This window comes from Triturus cristatus, chromosome 3_2 (genome assembly GCF_964204655.1).
Source record: "Triturus cristatus chromosome 3_2, aTriCri1.1, whole genome shotgun sequence".
Lineage (NCBI taxonomy): Eukaryota > Metazoa > Chordata > Amphibia > Caudata > Salamandridae > Triturus > Triturus cristatus.
In genome coordinates, this window is record NC_140584.1 from 1081772546 (window position 1) to 1081791573 (window position 19028).

At 45.7% G+C, this 19028-nt stretch overlaps 1 protein-coding gene across 3 annotated transcripts in view; it reads right to left on the reverse strand.

The window, feature by feature from the left end:
• Positions 1 to 19028, reverse strand: part of LOC146859157 (S-adenosyl-L-methionine-dependent tRNA 4-demethylwyosine synthase TYW1-like) — a 590982-nt gene that overhangs the window by 153926 nt on the left and 418028 nt on the right. For all 3 annotated transcript variants that reach the window (XM_085649816.1, XM_085649818.1, XM_085649817.1), the window contains one exon: positions 14603 to 14780. In XM_085649816.1, the coding sequence (XP_085505942.1) occupies positions 14603 to 14780 (178 nt within the window). The remainder of the gene's footprint in view (positions 1 to 14602; positions 14781 to 19028) is intronic.

The following is a 19028-nucleotide window of genomic DNA, read 5'->3' on the forward strand; positions in this document are numbered from 1 at the left end:
TCATGCATGAGAACAAGTAAAGGAGATTTAGTGGCCGCGTATGCAGTCACAACAGACACTGAAGTTATTGAGACACATTGTATAGATACTCTGTCAGCCCAAGCAGCAGAACTTATTGCTCTAACGCAAGCCTGTATTCAAGCCACAAATAAGAAAGTTAATGTATACACTGACTCACGTTATGCATTCGGAGTTGTACACGACTTCGGCGTGCTGTGGCGAGAGAGAGGTTATTTAACTTCCCATGGTGCCCACATTCAGCACGGACCCCTCATTCATGCCTTGTTAGACGCAATACATTTACCCACTGCTATATCGATTATGAAATGTAAAGCACACACGAAGGTTATTGATACCATTTCTCAAGGCAATGATTTAGCTGACAGAACAGCTAAACAGACTGCTCAGAATCACACATTAGACATGACAAAGCCAATAGTTCAGACCCCAACACAGTGTATGGCAATTAAGGATCCCGCACTTGACGTAATTGACATACAGACACATGCCACAGCAGAAGAAATAAAGAAGTGGACTGAACTAGGAGGGATCCAGACAGATCAAGGATGGATGACGAAAGAGAAATCTGTATGGTTTCTCCCTGATTCCATGGTTCAAGCCATTATAGCTACAGTTCACAGTCCAGCACATTTAGGAGAGAAGGCTATGCTAGACAGCATTCAGCACATTTGGTTCAACAAACATTTACGAGCAGCAGCTAAACAAAAAGTTCGTACCTGTATGATATGTTGTCAGTTTAATCCAGGAAAGAGTGTTCCCGTAGAGCAGGGTGGATTTCAGCCTCCTGACCATCCTTTTGAAGTCCTCCAGATGGATTATATTCAGATGGAACGTTGTCGAGGATTCAAATATGTCCTCGTAGTTGTCTGCGCTCTCTCCCGTTGGACAGAGGCGTATCCCGTATCAGATTACACTGCCCCGACTACTGCCAAGCAGCTAGTTCGAGAATTCTTCCCACGGTACGGTTTACCACGTGTTGTATATTCAGATAACGGTCAGCCTTTCTCATCCGAATTAATGAAACATGTCTCACTCTTGTTGGGATATCAGTGGAAATTCCACTGTGTCCGACACCCCGAGGCAGCAGGTCTCGTAGAAAGACATAACCAGACACTGAAAATCAGACTGTCCAAAATATGTAGAGAGAAAGGTGTCGACTGGATAGTAGCATTACCAGTTGCACTCTTTTACATGAGAATGGTAGCACACTCTAGAACAGGGCTATCCCCGTATGAGGTGATCTTTGGTAGACCACCGAATATGTGGGGGACGCCTATACCACGTAAAATAACTGATGTTGACTGTAATATGCTGACAGATTACCTGGCTTCCTTGATGTCTGCACTACAATCTTCTCGTTCACAGGTAGCTGCAGCCTTTCCCGACAACACTGAGGCGAAACCCCATGACGTTGTTCCGGGTAATCTTGTCTTTGTGAGAAATTTTGACAGGAAAAGTCAATTGGAGCCCAGGTGGAAAGCACCCAAGTTGGTCCTGTTGACCACAAGAACAGCCGTGAAGATCGAGGGACGAAAGGGGTGGATTCATTCCAGTCACGTAAAAAAATTTCATGGACTACCTTCAGATATAGACACTGTGCCCTGCACTCCCTCACAGACTGATTCAAAACTTCCTTTTGTTGAACTGAATGACTCTCAGTACTATAAACAGAAACTCAGGTCCAGATCTAAACTGTCGGACGATTTGATTGTTTAAGTCCTCTCCAAGGTGAAGCGGTTGAATCTGTCCCGACATGTACCCTTTAGGTCTGAATCATGTAGAGTCCAGAATCATAATGAAACGACATGCTTATTGTAAATTACTGCGTAACCACTGTATTGTGACTTTATTAATTTTGTTTTTATTGAGTTTTTTAATAGTTACTGCAAGTATATTGTTGCATATGTATTATCCTGTTTCTAAACGTGTTTTCAATATAACTGATGAACATTCTTTTAGTGACCTACCGCCACATGAATTATCTTATAGACTTGCGCTGCGCAATAACACATTCATTAGTATGTTACATCATTCCCATCAGACTAGTAATGCGACCAATTGTTGGGTGTGTGGCCGACTCCCTCCCTATCAGAATAACAAAGGAGTTCTGCCTTTCTTTCCACATCCATTCACACACAATGGCTCCTGTGGAGCATGGTTTAGTTTATTAAATTCCATAAACCCAGACACAGCAGTTTATCAACAACATTGGATATGGGGAAATCTGAATCTAGTTTTATTCAAAGTCTGTCACCCTAATAAGGAGGGTCACCCCAGTAGAACAGGAACTGATTTAGAAAATGAAGTGTATAAATTAGGTAATTTTACACCTAATCTTATGATTCTGAATGTCAAATCCGAAGTTGAACTAATTTTGCCCACTATGTCAGTATTTCCAGTTAAGGGTGAATTATGTGTAAGAAAAGTTGGTTCCATACATATGGGCCATAGCCAATGCGTTACTACAGTAGAATATAGTGATCAAGGCAAATCTTCATTTAGAACTTCTCGCCATTCCTACTTCATATGTGGTCAGACGGCATATATGCGTCTGCCTCTAGATTGGGATGGTACCTGTTACATAGCATTCCTTTTGCCACCTGTTTTCCTAGCTCCCCCTGATTATTATCGAAATGTTCATTTAGTACACAATAGAGAGAAAAGAGATCTCCCAGTTGTCGATTATACTGAGACAGCATGGGACAAGTATGTAGATTTCAATAAAGGTATCTTTCCCTATATAGGTACTATATCAAATAGTAAGCTGATACGCAGACTCACCAAGACTCTTGAAGCTGTAGTAAACGAGACTATAGCCGCCCTAGGCAATCTGACAGAGGAACAATCAGTGATGAGAATTGTTGTTCTCCAGAATCGTCTTGTCCTTGACGTCATCCTGGCCGATAGGGGCGGAGCTTGTAGGGTCATCGGATCCAGCTGCTGTATATTCATACCAGAAAATTCGCCATCTGTATATAAAGCTATAACACGCCTTCATAAGATTGTAAGCCAGATACACGAGAATCCAGGCACTTGGACGTGGTCCGGGTGGTTTTGGAGTGTGATATCAGCCTGGGGATGGAGAGTTCTATCCTTCCTAGGTATTGGCCTTCTTATGCTCTTCAGTTGTTGTCTATGCCTGCAATGTGGACCAGCGATTTGTGGTCTGTGTGCCACATCGTGTATTCCACATCAAGGTTTTCGCTCAAGATCCCGGAAGAAGAAAGAAGAAGAAATGATGCTCCATGAGCAAATCAATGGAATGATGAAGATTGATGTCTCGTGAAGGGCAAGAAGGGGACAAGGAGGGAATGTGGAAATGTGGATTTTCCTGATCAGTTATGTCCCCTATCTTGGACCCCAACGGTTCTATATGCATGTTACAAGTACATGTATGTTCCCTCCAGTTCCAGTTTCTAAGACGCAAACATGTGTGTCTACCGTCAACATGTTCTCTGTCAGATCCGCCATCAATGGGCTGGATATCCGATTCCTAAGTATGAAAGGCCACCGACTTTATATGGCTAAGTTACTTCATTTTTACAGTTCAGGCGAGTAGGCCCGATTCTGCCCTCAAAGCCTTTCCCTGCTCTCTGTCTCTGACAGCTTCAGCTTGAGCTCGCATCTGTATCCATGAACTTTGTCCTACTCCCTGTGCAGCTAACGGTGCCTGCCTCGGCCAGTTTTCGCCTGTCTGCCAAGAAGTTGTATTTCACCTTCGAATTATCTATTTTGCTCTCCAGCCGATGCATTCCTGTCCAGTGATTTAGGTAAACATTTCCTTTAGCTCACAAGCAAAGGACTCAGCCTTTCCGTCCTCCTGCAAGTGATTCATAGCCCTGTTGCCATGGAAAGTTTTCTGCCCCTCGCATCTCATATAGACACTTAGACGCTTGTACACGCACACAGTCAGTATAGAATAGATTCTGTCCGAGAGTCCTTCCTTGTGGATAACATAGTTCTTTAAACATAGGATGTTAGATATGATTTGGGATTAGGATGACTTGACCCCAGACTTCTCGTCTCCACATGTAGAGCTAAATGTCAAGTCCCCTTCACCCCCTAGTTGCACGTCAATTACACGTCATGCTGCCGCGCGCGCATCTATGCCGAGTATTATCTTATAGATCCACCTATGCCTGATAATTCTAACCAATCATGTTTCTTTTATTCCTTATTACGCCTAGTTTCGATTATGTCACTGTTACGTCATTTTTCTTATCAAATGTTACGCCTTCTACATTCGTTTCATTGTAATGTACTTATTATAAAAATACATGTCTGTTAATAAATTGTTGTACTTCACTTCCTGAACCTTCGTGGTGACGGAACCTGAGGGCCGCGACTCGAGTCGGCCATTTTGAATGGAATAAAGCCCATTAGAAACCTCTTATACCACGGATTCTGCCTCTTGTTATTTTGAGCTATTTACTTTAATTTAAGATTCCGCATGAAATTCAGTCCGGTAATATTTATTTTATTTACCACAGCAGTCTGGAGGAGATTGCAACCTCATGTGGGGAGGTCACTGCCTCCTGCCATTCCTCATTGTCGAGCGCCAACCCATCCCTCTCCCAGTGCCCCCGGACCAGTTTGAGAGGGTCTGGGGCATTATTAACCAACTTTTTCTAAGTGAGAGATACCGCTTTTGTTGACATATATCCATCTAGCAACCTGTCCTCCAACGGCGAGGATTCTGGGGGAGAATCACACTTTGGTAACCATGATGTTAGTGCATGTCTCACTTGCAGATATCTGAAGTGTTCTGTGGTGGCCAAACCATATTCCTGTTGTAGAGTAGGGAATGGGACCACTTCACCCTTTTTCCATAAGTCTCCTCTCTTTGTGATCCCAATCAGGTCCCACTTGTCAAAGCCCTCGTGGCCCTCAGGGTGCCCAATTGCTCAGCATCTCACAAAGGAGTAGCCAGTTCGAGTTTCTGATCCCAACTCAAGCTTTTGTTGACGGCATGCCATACCTGCACAGAGTGCTTGGTGGGTCCCATCAGGGCAAATATTTGGGGTTTAGATTAGAGGGCCATGTTGTAATTACCACCTGGCAGTAGCCATTTATCCATCCTGTAGCCTGGATCGCCCCAGTGACGGCACGTACACTGGTTGATAGCAGCCAGCGTGGCCGCCCAGTAGTATTTTTTGACGTCTGGGAGTCCAATTCCCCCATCATACCAACAAAAGACTAATTTGGGCAAGATTATGCCGGGTCGACCATCCCTGAGCAGTTCCCTCTGGAGACTATCTCCTTGACAAATTGCACCGCGACTGGATCTTGGAAATTCTGGAGCGCGTAGAGAAATTGTGGTAATGACATCATTTTGAACAGCGCTGCCCTTCCCAATAGAGAAAGTGGGAGCGTTTTCCAGTTGGCCACATCTAGCTTCAGTCTCTGCAGGGGTGGGAGCAAGTTACGTTCGTAACGTGTTCTGGTGTCTGTCGTGATAAAAATTCCCAAATACTGGAAGCCCTCCTTCGCTTCCTGTATAGGTAGGGGAGAGGGCTCGCCACTGAGAACATACAAAAGGGATTTACTCCAGTTGATTGTATACCCAGAATTTTTCCCAAAGTTCGCAAATATATTGAGCACTCTAAAGAGCGACGCCTTAGGGGATGCGACGTACAGCAGAATGTCATCCGCATAAAGAGAAATGCGGTCCTCCCATGATTCAGCCCACTTCCTTGGATTACTGGATCTCTGCGGATCCACGCCACCAGTGGCTCCAGCGTGAGGGCAAAGAATAACTGGGACAAAGGACAGCCCTGTTGAGTCCCACGGCCTAGCGTAAATACTCCTGACTTTTTATTATTGACTACTACCTGCGCTAAGGACTCTGTGTACAAAAGGCACTCCCACCAGATTAAATTGGGCCCAAAATCCAACTTAGCCAAGACTGCAAACAAATATGGCAAATCAATGGTGTCGAAGGCCATCGTGGCGTCAAGTGAGACCACCACTGCAGCTTCTTGGATTGTGCCCTGTCTTCCCAGCACGCCATGTAATCTCCTCGAGTTTAGCGTGGTGTTTCGGTGAGGCATAAAGCCTGATTGGTCCGGGGTACCAATTTTCTTCTCATTTGAGCCGGACGACTTGCCAGCAGCTTAGCTAGAACTTTAGGTTCCGCATTTAATAAGGAGAGGGGCCTATACGAAGAGCACTTATGTCTGGGTTTACCCATTTTATGTATGGTAACCAATGCAGCCACTCTTTGGTCATGAGGGAGCAGTCTCAACTCTCAGCTTTCGGTAAACATGGCCCGTAGGTGCGGGGCTACTGTGTCCGCCTTCAGCTTATACAACTCGATCGGTGGTCCATTAGGGCCCAGAGCCTTGCCGGACTGGAGGTTTCTAATTGCCTGAGCTACTTCATCATAAGTGAAATTGTGGTCGAGTATATCCCTTTCATCTGCAGTCAGGATAGGGAGCTGTATATCCGAGAGCAGGGCTTGTGAGTCCTCCTCTAGGAGGGAGGAGCTCACACGATAGATAGAGCGATAATTTGCAAATTTGTTGGCTATCTCTTGCGGATCAGTTATCGTTACACCTGACTCGTCCAATAATTCTGGTACCAATCTACTTGCAAGCTCTTTCTTTTCTAACCAGGCCAGTAACTTCCCAGCCTTGTCCCCGAAGTCATACAGTCTACCCTCTTTATCCCTTCTGAGTGTCTTGGCCATATCATTGGCAATAGATTTATATTAATCTCTTTTGAGTTTTAGGGCATGAAGTCTGTCTTGTGTCAACGATTGCTCATTTTCTTCCTCCAGGTGGAGGATCTCGTCCTCTAAGCTGGCTAGGTTTTTTGAATTTTCTTTCCGCACACCTGCAATCAGTGAGAGCGCCTGACCCCTCAGTACTGTTTTAAAAGCTTTCCACAAGGTTTGGCATGATCGCACTGATTCCTTGTTTTCTAGAAAATAGTTGTCGATAGCTTGCAAGTGTGTGTTTTTGACCATGGGGTTCCGAAGGTAGCAGGGGCTAATAGGTGCTATTCCCCCCACCTTTTCCTCACCCAGGACCAATTCTGCCCATAAGGGGGAATGGTCAGATATGCCACACACCAGGTTTCTAACCTCCCGAATATTCCCTATTTGGGACGCTGGAATGAGGAGATAGTCAATTCGAGATAGGCTATTGTGTGCCCCTGAGTGGAAGGTGTGTTGAATACTTTCTGGGTGAAATGTTCTCCACACGTCTACAAGGTACAACATGTCCTACTTTCTACATGTCCTAGCAGTGACCCCCCCACAAAAGTCATTTTGACACTGGAAAACACTGGGGCTAGTTTATAACAAATTATAATATTCAGTTAAATTTCGATTTAGGAGCAGCTAGAAAAATTATTCAAAGTCTCATTTTAATAGTATATCAAAATCCAGCTTAATGCTCAAGTTGGATTTTATATTACTATTTTAGAAATGAAATTTTTATAAAGTGGTCATTTCTCTGCCTAAGCCAAAAGGCCCTCCTTGACAGTGTCCTGACTGTTGAATGGCTACCATGTGGGGATATTTGGATTGCTCCCAGACAGTGGACAAAATGCTTGGGTGTGGAGATGTGGTTTTCCTCCTTGAGCATGATGGCGTTGGGGTTGTGCCCAGCCCCTTCCTGAGCTTCAAAGGCTTCCTACCCTGTCACTGGCAGATGTAGCTCACAACTGCCTTCATTTGTCTTCTTAGTCAGCATGATTCCAAACCGAGTGGGCGTGGGTGGTGCCCCAAAACTGGCTTGGAGTGACCACAAAGGAGAGTTTTCCCATTTCCATAGCCACACCCCTAGGTGGGCAAAAGGAGCTCTGGCCATGGGAAGATTTCTACCATGCTGGCCTTGCATAGACAGGGGCACTTCAGCATAGTTTATAGTAAAACACATGGGTAAAAGTTGCAAAAATGGGTGGATGCACCCCTGGGATACATTTACCCCATAGGTTAGGGAGTGGCCAAGAGTTTCCCTCACCCGAATGCTGGCACTGGGCATAAAAGATGATTCCCCCAAAGACCTCTCCTCAGAACACCTGAAGAATTCTTCTGTGATGAATCATAAGAAGGACTGATCTGCTGTCTGCAGAACATGAAGGAATACTGGACATATTTGCCTCAAACCCAGGACCCCAGAAATGACTCCAAGGGTCTCTTGGCTGACACCCTGTTTGAGCAGCAAGGACAAAACAAGCTTCCAGAGGCGCCTCTTCATTCAACTGCCCAGCCTACCAGTTCCAACCGGACCTGCCCTGGAACCTGCTGCTGGCCTCTGTTGGAGCGTGTCGTCCCAAAAAGTGCCTCCCAGGTCCTGGACACTTGGCTGATGTTTAGATTATACTCCTCCTGACAAAACTGCAAAGGATAGAACTTCGAAACATTTTGTCAACTATTCCTGTGGGAGACCAGGACCTCAGTCAAACTGTTGGTCGGATTCAACTTGCTGGTTGGCCCTGCTGAAGGAGTTATGACTTCTAGAAAAGTTTCTTAAGTCCAAACATAGACAGCTTCTTCGAAACAGATGCTGAGCAGCAGCCCGTGGAGGCCTTCCTGAGAACTCACTGTGCCCACTCTGGGCTTTCCCGCCTTAGTTGACGACCGCATCGGGACCCCACACTTCAGCAATTCGCCATTGTTGAGCAATGCTTCGGCTCCAGCTAGCGGTTTGCTTCGCCTACGTCACACCAACTGTTAGATCTGGGGGTCTCTAGTTGGCAGAAGTAGGTACCACTGTCCAAAGAGGGACCCTTACTTCGAGTCAGGGTAAGGGGGATACACTCTTTAGATAAGCCCTGCTCACCCCCTTGGTAGCTTGGCACGAGCAGACAGGCTTATCAAAGGCAATGTATTTGTACCAACACTCACAGTAACCCAGTGAAAACACCACAAATGGACTCCACACCAGTGTAGATAAATAAAGTACTTTTATATTAACTACACAAGACCAAAACGACAAAAATCCAACTTACACAGATCAAGAATATGGTTTCAATAGGGTTCTTAGCTTAGCGACAAAATAATCCACATTAGCGTCGATTTTAGCCAACAGTACCTGGTGATGCGATATAAGTTCCAAGCGGCGCTCAGGCGTCGAAAAACAAGCAACAGCGTCAGTCCTGAGACCCTGGGGAGGCAATGCGACAACCCCGCTGCACGCAGCGGGCGTGTGCGACGAATCCGGCCTGTATGGGGAGTGAGACGATACTTGTATGGATTCCAAGGCGTAGCTTCTCCGGAAGAAATTTACTCGCAAAGGCACGATGCGACGATCTTCGATGTTTCTGCGACGATGTTCGCAGCGATGAAATACGGCCGCTAATGAGCGGTGCGACGATCTTCAATGGCTCTGCGACGATGTTCGCAGCAACAAAATGCGGCCCGCTAATGAGCGGTGCAATGATCTCACTCAGCGGCGGCAGGTTCTGCGACGATACTTGCAGCAAGGGCAATCTTCCCACTGCGGGGGCGATGCGCTCCGAAGAAGAACGCGGCGTTGACGTTGCAGCGGCGACAGGCGCTGCGACGATCTTCGCGGCGACGGAAATTTTCTCGCTAAGCCGGCGGTGCGTGAAAAAGTTGCAGATCTTTTACTTCTTTTCTCTTGGTCAGCTTCCCAACAGCAGGCACCACTGCCAGAGGCCCCACAATTGGATCAAGCACTCTAGGAAGGGCAGAAATCCCACAACAGAGTTCAGGGGGAAGCTGGGGGTGAAGTCCTTTTGTTCCTGGCACTTCTTAACAGGAGGCCAGCTCTACTCAGGCCCTTGGAGACTCCTTCAAGCGAGGGGACACAGCACACAGCAAAGTCCTTCCCCTCTCCTTGGCAGCAAAGCAACTGCAGGTCAGCCTTACAGCAGGTCAGTTCTGATTCAGTCTTCCAGCTTTCTCCTTGGCAGAGGTTCCTTCTTGATTCCAGGATGATCTAATTTTCTGTAGTTTGGGTCCCAATACTTATACCCCAAAATCCTTTGTCCTCTGAAGGCAGAGGGGCCTTGGCCTAGTCAGAACCAGTTCTGGCCAGTCCTGGAGCACTCTGTTTACTTGGTTTCTTCTTTCCTTTGAGAGAGAGGGGCAGGGTCGTCAGCTGCCCAGCAGGGGGTGGAGCCAGCATTGTGGAGGGCAGGCACAGCCCTATTTTGGCCCAGTTGCTACTCCTCCCACCCATCTACAGGGGAATTTCCCTATTCAGCCCTGGGCTGACTCATTCAGCCTCTGGGAGCCACCCCTGTCCCTGTCACTCACAAACCAGACAGTCAATTCACAAACAGGCCAAGGCACACAGAAAGGGCAGGAAAGGAAACCGCCACTTTCTAAAAGTGCTGTTTTCACACACAGGATTTAAAAACCATCTTTCCTGAAAGATGTGTTATTAAATTCTGAGTTCAGGGATACCAGACTTTAATTTTCTATCTTGCTCCTATGGGAAGATATGCAGGTAAACATTATGCTCAGCATTCCCCATTATAGCCTATGGGCAAGATAGCCTTTCAATAGTGAAAAACGAAAATGGCTGTAATTCACTACCAGAGCATGTCACCTACACCAATAAATGCTCTACGTTTCACATACACTGCACCCTGCCCAGGGGGGAACCTAGGGCCTTCCATAGGGGTGTCCAATGTGTACAGAAAGGGAAGGGTTAGGCCGGGCCAGTGTGGACACTGGTCAGGTCAGCATGGCAGTTAGCAACTGCACCCAGGCACTGCTGTGGCAGGCCTGTGACACCATTTTAGGGCTACTCCTGTGGGTGGCATAATCAGTGCTGCAGGCCCACTAGTAGCATTTGAATCACCAGCCCGGTCACACTCAGTGCACTTTACTAGGGGCTAACAGGTGAAACAAATATACCAATCATGGATAACCAATCAATATAACAATTTGCCTAGGGAGCACTTGCACTTTGACACTGATCAGCAGTGGCAAAGTGCCCAAAGCATCTAAACCAGCAAAAACGAAATCCAGCACAGCGTCAAAAATACAGGAGGCAGAGGCAAAAAGTCAGGGGAAACCACGCCAAAGATGCCAGGTCTAACACCAACTATCACTTTTTCGCCAGAAAGAATTTTAAGTCCGAACTTTTCGTCAAGACTAACTTGGCCCTGTACCAAACTGGTGCCCCATCACAGTTGGGGCTTTGTGTAAAAAGCTTGCTTACCCTGGTACGCGACTCGTAGGCAAGCCGGGTACAGGAGAGCGTAGTCTATTTGGGCCTGTCACAGTTTTTGTTTTACAGGGAGGAATTTACGTTGTTCTTCTTGCACAGTGGGGGTGAAATCAGGATACATAGTGAAAGGCACGCCCTCAAAGTGCAGTTGTTTCTTCTCCCTCACTGTCTTGAGGGAGACATCCCTATAGTTCAGTAGTCGTGCAAATATTGGCCTGGGCGTGCTGTCCGGGGGTGGTTTCAGGCCAAGGGAGCGATGGGCTCGTTCCACTATGAAATGAGAGGAGAGGGAATCAGCTCCCACCACTTCTAGCAACAGTCTCTCAACATAGTCCTCCATCTAGTCCGTATTTGTGCTCTCCGGAATTCCCAAAACGTATATATTATTTCTACGGCTTCGTGCTTCAATGTCCTCATTCTTTGCAGCAATGAGCTTTAGTAGCTTATCCATTTGTGACACTGAGCTTTGAAGGTGGGTCGTCGCATCCTCGGCGTCGGATATGCGTTGTTCCGTCTCTTTTATGCGCATCTCGTGGCCTTCTATCTTGCGAACCACCGTGTTCAGGCACGCAGTCAGGGTGTCCATCTTGTCAGCAATGCTGGCAAAGCCCTGCCGGACCTCCAGGAGCAAGGCCCTCATATCTTCGCCTTGTGAGGGTTGTGTATCCACTTGTGGCACGCCTGCACCTCCGTCCATCTCCGCTATCTGCTGACGGGTACTTTTCTTGGCCTCAAAAGTGATGCATGGTTGGCGCATATCTGGCTTCCCCATACTGGGCACACAGAAGATTCGTCTGAGCTATGGGGGTCGCACTTATCACTCCGAAGACGCAGCAGTCGCCTCAAGATGAGGGCCCTCTCTGGGCAGTGATTACTGTAGGGTGGCTCCGGGCAGTGATATAGCAGGATGGTTTAAGTAGGGAGGCACCTATCAGCGTTAGGAGCAGGTCACACAACAGTACTGTAGCGGGACAGGCACAACGGACCCCCCAGGCGGGCACTACAATATGCAGCTGTTGATGAATCCCGTGAGTCCGGGGGAAAGGCGTCCCTCCCTCCAAGTGCCTCCAAGATTGCGTGGGTGCGTCTCTCGCCCCAGTGTCACAGCCGCCAGCAAGCGGTCAAGGGCCCACACCGCCGCCGGCTTCACCCACTTATGAGGAGAGACCTCTAACACGCTCACAGCCAGATCAGCAGAGCTCCTCAGCACTCAATAAGATGGCGGCGCCGCATATGGCCCACCCGCACGGCGCATGCTCCGCAAATTCTTCTCGCGCACCAGGACCCAGGCATCCGCTGCGGTGGGACACCGCAGCACCCAATCTGCAACCCAGGTATTAGCGCTGATGCAGGGAGCCCACCGGGGCGCCGGGGGACTCACCGAAGTCTCCAGCCACCACTCTGCCGCTCCGGCCCCTGCGGGATCCCCGATAGTCGCGTAGGCACCATCGCCCAGTGGCAGCTCCGGGCAATACACAGGCGCGTGCCGGGCTCGTCACTTTCAGCTTTTGTAGCGGAAATGCACGACGGATCCACCGCAACCTTCCAGCGCAGGTTCCTCAGCGGCTTCATTCAACAGATCCGTGATTATTAGGCGATTCGTGCCATCTGGGCAGGATAATTGAAAGGATTACAGCGCCAGGCTGCGGGAGCTTCACATTCCGCACGTGCGCCACCACAGTTGCCTTAACGTTTGACTTTGAACCGCTCTAGCACCACCACATAACTGCGATTGGCGCTTTGTGCTTTTTACCACTATTTTTAATTCAACATTTAAAAATCTATGCATCAGGTTCTACTTACTGGTGTTTTTTTGTTGTTTTATTTATTAAAATATTCTCCATTTTTCTAAATTTGTTTGAGATTTTTAATGTGTTGTATTTTCACTTTATTACTGTTTGAGTACTGCATAAATACTTTACATATGGCCTCCAAGTTAAGCCTGACTGCTTTGCTCCAGCTACCAGAGTGTTAAACACAGATTTATTTTATTTTTTGCATTTTCTTATAGTACAAACTTGACCCAAAGTTATTGGAGCGCTTTACATGAGCACCAGTTACATTACACAAGGTCAGATTCATTTTTTAGGCACTAGGAGATTACAAGACGTTGGGCAGTCACAGTGACTTGAAACTGGTTCCCCAGGTCCAAAGTCGGCAGGTCTGACCATAGCTCCACATCGTCTCTTCTTCGTGATTTTTTTTGTTTACCCAGACAAGGACTTGGCTTATACCTGAAAATACTCCAATTTCTTACTGGCATCCACTAGTCTTTCTGTTAGTAGGCAAAACACTCCAGAAATGAGCGCTTCAACTGTCTCAGATTAGGCAAGTCAAAATGTCCAGTTCGAACCCAATAAATGGGGTGGCGGAAGTCGAAGCACCTACCAGTGGGGCCAATCACATCCAAACCCATTAGAGCCCCTTAGTACTCAACGAGGCCTTCCGGCTTTACCCCATCCAGCAGCTGTTAATACTTAGTCAAAGCATCGTAAGAGGTATGCATCCCGAATATGCCTCTTCACTCCGCATACCATTATCCCGCCTGCTGTCACAACGCGGTCGTAACAATGACTGCGTTGTGATAACGCATACCACTACCCCGCAAGTCGATACAACGACTTGCGGAGGGGGGCGCTGGATGTTGGAATAGTAAAATTTACTATTCCAACTCCAGTCTGTGCGGACTGTAGGGAAGGTGTTGCAACGACTTGCGGAGTAATGGTATGCGTTGTCACAACGCAGTCGTTGTTACGACTGTGTTGTGACAGCATGCGGAGTCACGGATGCGGGGTGAAGGTAGTTTACCCTATCCCCCTTCCAGAGAATGCTAGTGCCTCTATTTGCAAGAGGGGGCACGAAGTGCATGAGTCTACCTCCGACATTGCCGCAGGTCATCATTGCGATGAATAAGCCAGCGGAGAAGTTACTGGGAGGCCCCATTGGTGACTTACAGCCCATTGGTGACTTACAGTCCTTGTGCTCATCAAGTCACCATCACAACCCTTATGATTCAGGTTGCGTAACTCCTGTCCATTCCAATGTCGCCTACCCTTCACTTCTCTTCTATGGCGCTTCACTCTGCAACTCACCGTAGGACCTGCTCTCAATTCGGCATCTCCTTAGAAGCAGTTCGTTTCCAGCTTGGACAAGATTTACGGTTGGGGTTGGAGAAAACCCTTAATATTCTCATGTCAACGAGGTGGACACCACAGGCCTCTCGCATTAATTTTCTGTTGCAAATTTAGTACCTTGAGTGTTTATTGCTAGAGAATCTGATCTTGCTTTCTTTGTAGGAACCCACATTAGGGAACAAGGCCTGATGCTGCCAGGCACTTAGATGTGCTCCTCAGTGTTTAGGGACGATAAGGTTAAAAGGAGGGCACTGCAAAGGCCGTTTCATACAAGATCTCCTGTGAATGACTCACCTGATTTCCTTAGGGAACTGTGCATTTGTAACCAGGAAACTAGAGATTCTGTGGCTGTGGAGTAGCTTTAGGAACCGATTGATCTCGGGGTACATTATTGGTTCTCCGACCAATGACAGCGCACAGTGCTTGACCATCAAGCCTTCTTCAAAGCGATCTTTTTTGACTCCTGGCACTCCTAGAAGAAAAATCATACAGTGATAATAAAATAAAATCGTAAAATTGAAAGAAAAAAACCAGCAGAAAGAAAAAGGGTAACCAAGTTTTTTAAAGTCATAATTGCAAGCATGGCCACTGTGTAAAACTTTCAGTGTTACAACTTATTAATAGAAGTTATTGCCATCAACGAAGAGGGATCAAGACTGGCTAAAGACCAGGAGCAAACATTTATTTTGAATAAAGATGTTAAGATCGCGCTACAGCTTGAAAGCCTATTTCAGAGGGCTGTGTGACTGCCCACTCAGCCTTTGGTCCTTCAAAAGTTGTACAAATGTGCTTCTTTGCCCTTGGTAACAAGCACTGAATGGAAGTATTTGGAACAGCAAGCCGATGTCAATGGCTTAAACGCATCTTGATCAACAAGGCTTTCAGAACTGCTCACTTGAATCTTTTTACACAATTAAAATATTTCTTTGACACAAGAAACATTTAAACTCAGATGGCAATGTACAATCAAAGGCAAAATGACCAGATGCAACAAACCTCTAAACTGATTCTAAAGAGTAACGTGGAGCTATCAATGCTCTACACATTCTACCCCCTTCCAATAAAATCCTTGCTCTAATAATTGTAAATTTAGGTGTACAATAGGTGAGATGGAATGTTACAAAACGTTTTGGTAATTTAACCACCCGATAGACATTCTTGCAATGTCTTGCTGAAATTGTGTCTTGAGCCTAAATTCCATCACTTTTTCGAGGACCCTCATTTTTTTTTTTTACCTTTTTCTTTTAATAAATCTTTCTTGTTCACTAAACCCGCCAAATACCAGTGACATAGTACATGTAAACTGGCTGTCTACCCAAGACATGCATGTCAAACTACCACTATAGCACGATACTCTCTCCAGAAAGATTGTCCTCAAAATATGGCCCCAATTGCTTCAAAAATTACCTTCCTAACCTCTCCAAGAATGCAGCAAAACAATGTTAACACAGACTTATAAAAGTTCTCCCAGAAACCCTCTTCTCCGACTCCTACCTATACTTGATGAAAGGAACCTCATCTTCTTTACAAAATGTACAGCAAGGTGGAGAGAATCGGTGCATGCACTAGGTCTTGAACTACACTAAAATACCCCATGGTCTCAAATTATCTCTTTTCCTCTCCCTTCCTTGATTAAGATGTAGTAATATAATTCTAAAGCAATGGCATCATAATGGCACAAGAGTCAGACAAAATCTGGAAACCTTGGATTGGTGGATTTCCAAATTAACAGCACACACAAGAACATCAGTAATCCAGAGTACTCCCAAAGACTTGCCGATTTCACATTAACTACAATGCATCTGCAACACACCAGAGCAAGGTCTCTATCCAACTGACATCAACCGCTCCAGCTGTGCTATCCCTACTACATCTGACAGATCCACAAAGATGGGAATTAGTCATGATCCCAGGCTCATGTCACCCAACCATTACATAACCTCTCCAAAGGATTACACCGACCGAGGAAGAGCATCGGTGATCTGACGCGATCAGCTAAAACAGCTATCCACCTCAACATGGCAACTGAACACAGCCTGAAACGTCACCCCTGTGAGACGAAGGCAATCACTGACTCACACCTAGAATGGACCCTGGCACCTCCGAAAACTCACACAACTGACTTCAAAAACTCCACGTCTAGGTCAATTTTTTCAGAAGGAATAACAGAGTTAAGAATGAAACCCCAGGAAAAATCCCCTACAATGGCAAAATCCAGATGCTAAATGGGCAAATTACGCCACCTTCATTACAAAGAACACCGAACTCAGACTCCATGGGGTTCAACGATCTCACATTCAAATCACTCCATCTGAGAACAACAGACAACTACATATTAGAGAATCCCCAGTGAACGTCATGTCCCCCAGACACAATCAGACTACATACTGGCACACCCATTTGAACAGGTTTGACTACCAAAAATGAAACAAGCATTAAAAATGCAATAGGTCTCGCCTTTCATTAAGTTAAAGCCATTTGCTTTGCTATATAATACCATTAGCAAAGCAAATGGCTTTAACTTAATCAATGGCAAGACCAATTGCATTTTCAATGCAATAGGTCTTGCATTTGGGAAAGTTGGAGCCATTGGTGTTGTAAATTACAATGTCATTTATCCATGTCTTTTGGAGTGAATGCATGTTATGTGGAGTGGAATTTTGTGGTTTGGATTGGAATTGTTAGTTGTGTAATTGTGTGAGGTGTAATTGTGTGGTGTGGATTTGTGTAGTGGACTTATGTGGCATGGTGTGCAGTGTAATATTATGGATAGTATGGGGTATTAAGTGTCATGGAATTATGTGGAGTGGGATTGTGTGTTATGGAGTGTAATTACGTGGCATGATATTTTGTGTTGTGAAGTGGTATGTAGTAGAGTTTAGGTGGTGTGCTATTGAATTTTATGGCATGATGTGGAAATTTGTGGTGTGGATTGATATATGTGGTGTCTTGTGTAATTGTGTTGAATTGAATTATGTGGTTTGCTGTCAAATTATGTGGTGTGTAATGGAAATGTGTAGGTTGAATTGTGTGGCGTGTAAGTACCTGCACGCAGACCAAAAATGAACAAAAATGCACTCCTCTGCCAGGACACTTTCTACGATGAGGGAATACAAAAAAAAGCTTGTCCTGAGTTAGCGACAACAGGCAGAAGCAATAGAACATCGAACAGAAGGACGTCGAGAGTTCAAAGCAACTGATCACCTATATGGCGATGTAGGGGAACACTAAACGGAGATTAGGAGAAAGAGGACCCAGGACGGGCATGAATGGTATGGTGTTTGCCGGATGTTAAAATGTCCCACATCTTGCGGAAGCCTTGCTGCTGCACAGAGATAGATGTGCATGTGTTTTTGTCTGCTGTGAAGGGGCTGCAGACTGCACATGTGGTTAATAGGGGGAAGGTGGGACGGCACGAGGCCAGTGTGGCGAGTAAACAGGAGCCAAATAAGGCTGTGAAAGTTGCCACCGCCGTGCTCAAGGGGCTGAAAGAGCACAGCACAACCAGCACTAAATTTGCAGTGCTGAAGACCTCTTCTGCAAGTACAATTATCTGTAACCGAATGGAAATTAAATAGTCCTTGCAGTATGTCATCGATTAGTGAGAAATCTCGGGAGCCAGATTGTACAGCGAAAACAAAGGAGAGGCCACATGATCCAGAAAATACACAGGAGACACTCTTCGCAGTAGACAGACAGTACAAAGAAATGAGTGAATATACATGCGGTACACTAGTGGTGCAAACACTGGAAAATAAATAGCTACAGTACATTAAAATTACGCATTCACAAAGGAATAATACAATAAAAGCCTATGATAAATTAAGAAATAGCAGAGGCCTAACATGATGGTGATAAAATTAACCAAGACGGGACTATTGGCTTTGTCAATGGTTGTAAGTTGCCTAAGATAAATGAGCTATACTAAAGGGTAGACCCAAAATCACTGGGACCTGGGTATGAGACAATATTGTGTAACGCGTCGTTTAATTCCCATGTATTTCACTACCTTCACACAAACCACTCACTTTTCCTTATCCCTTGCGTCACCCCACGATCGGGCAATCAAAATGCTAATCCAATGTATTCTGCGACTGAGATACATGTTCAGTGTGATTAAATAACACTGCTACAACTAAAAATTCTTTAAATTCTTTATTTTCTGTTAGATTTTTTGAGTAATGTAAATCATGTTTTACTAACTCCTTCTGATGTTAGATTACTGAGACCACCTTCCACTATATTAAGATAAATAAGCAACAACTATGACTGCATTGCATATAACACTGACAATACTTCAGTTCTTTTGGCCAATGTTGTGGCTAAAGCTAGAGCTGCTGACTTTCAAACTGATCAAGCAGGTTTGAGCCTGACATTGGCTAAATATTATGTGATGCAAGAAAGAATATGACCTGGTGCTCATGTACATCACTCCAAGTTTGCGCTACATAAAACTGAAAAACTAGTCTATTTGAAGTTACATTAAAAGCACTAATGGATTTTACAAATGTGGAGTCAAGTGATAAAGTCTTACATGCAACACACTTTACCATCAAAGAATAACAATCTCACACACAAACACAAGCTCCTCTACACACCCATGGCCAGCTGCACATGATGATTCCCAACAGCCCAAGAGAGCACATAGTCATATATCCAGGACAGTCGTCGAAGCCTTGCTTCTATACTTAGAGAAAATCTTGCTGCTCTCCTCACTGTT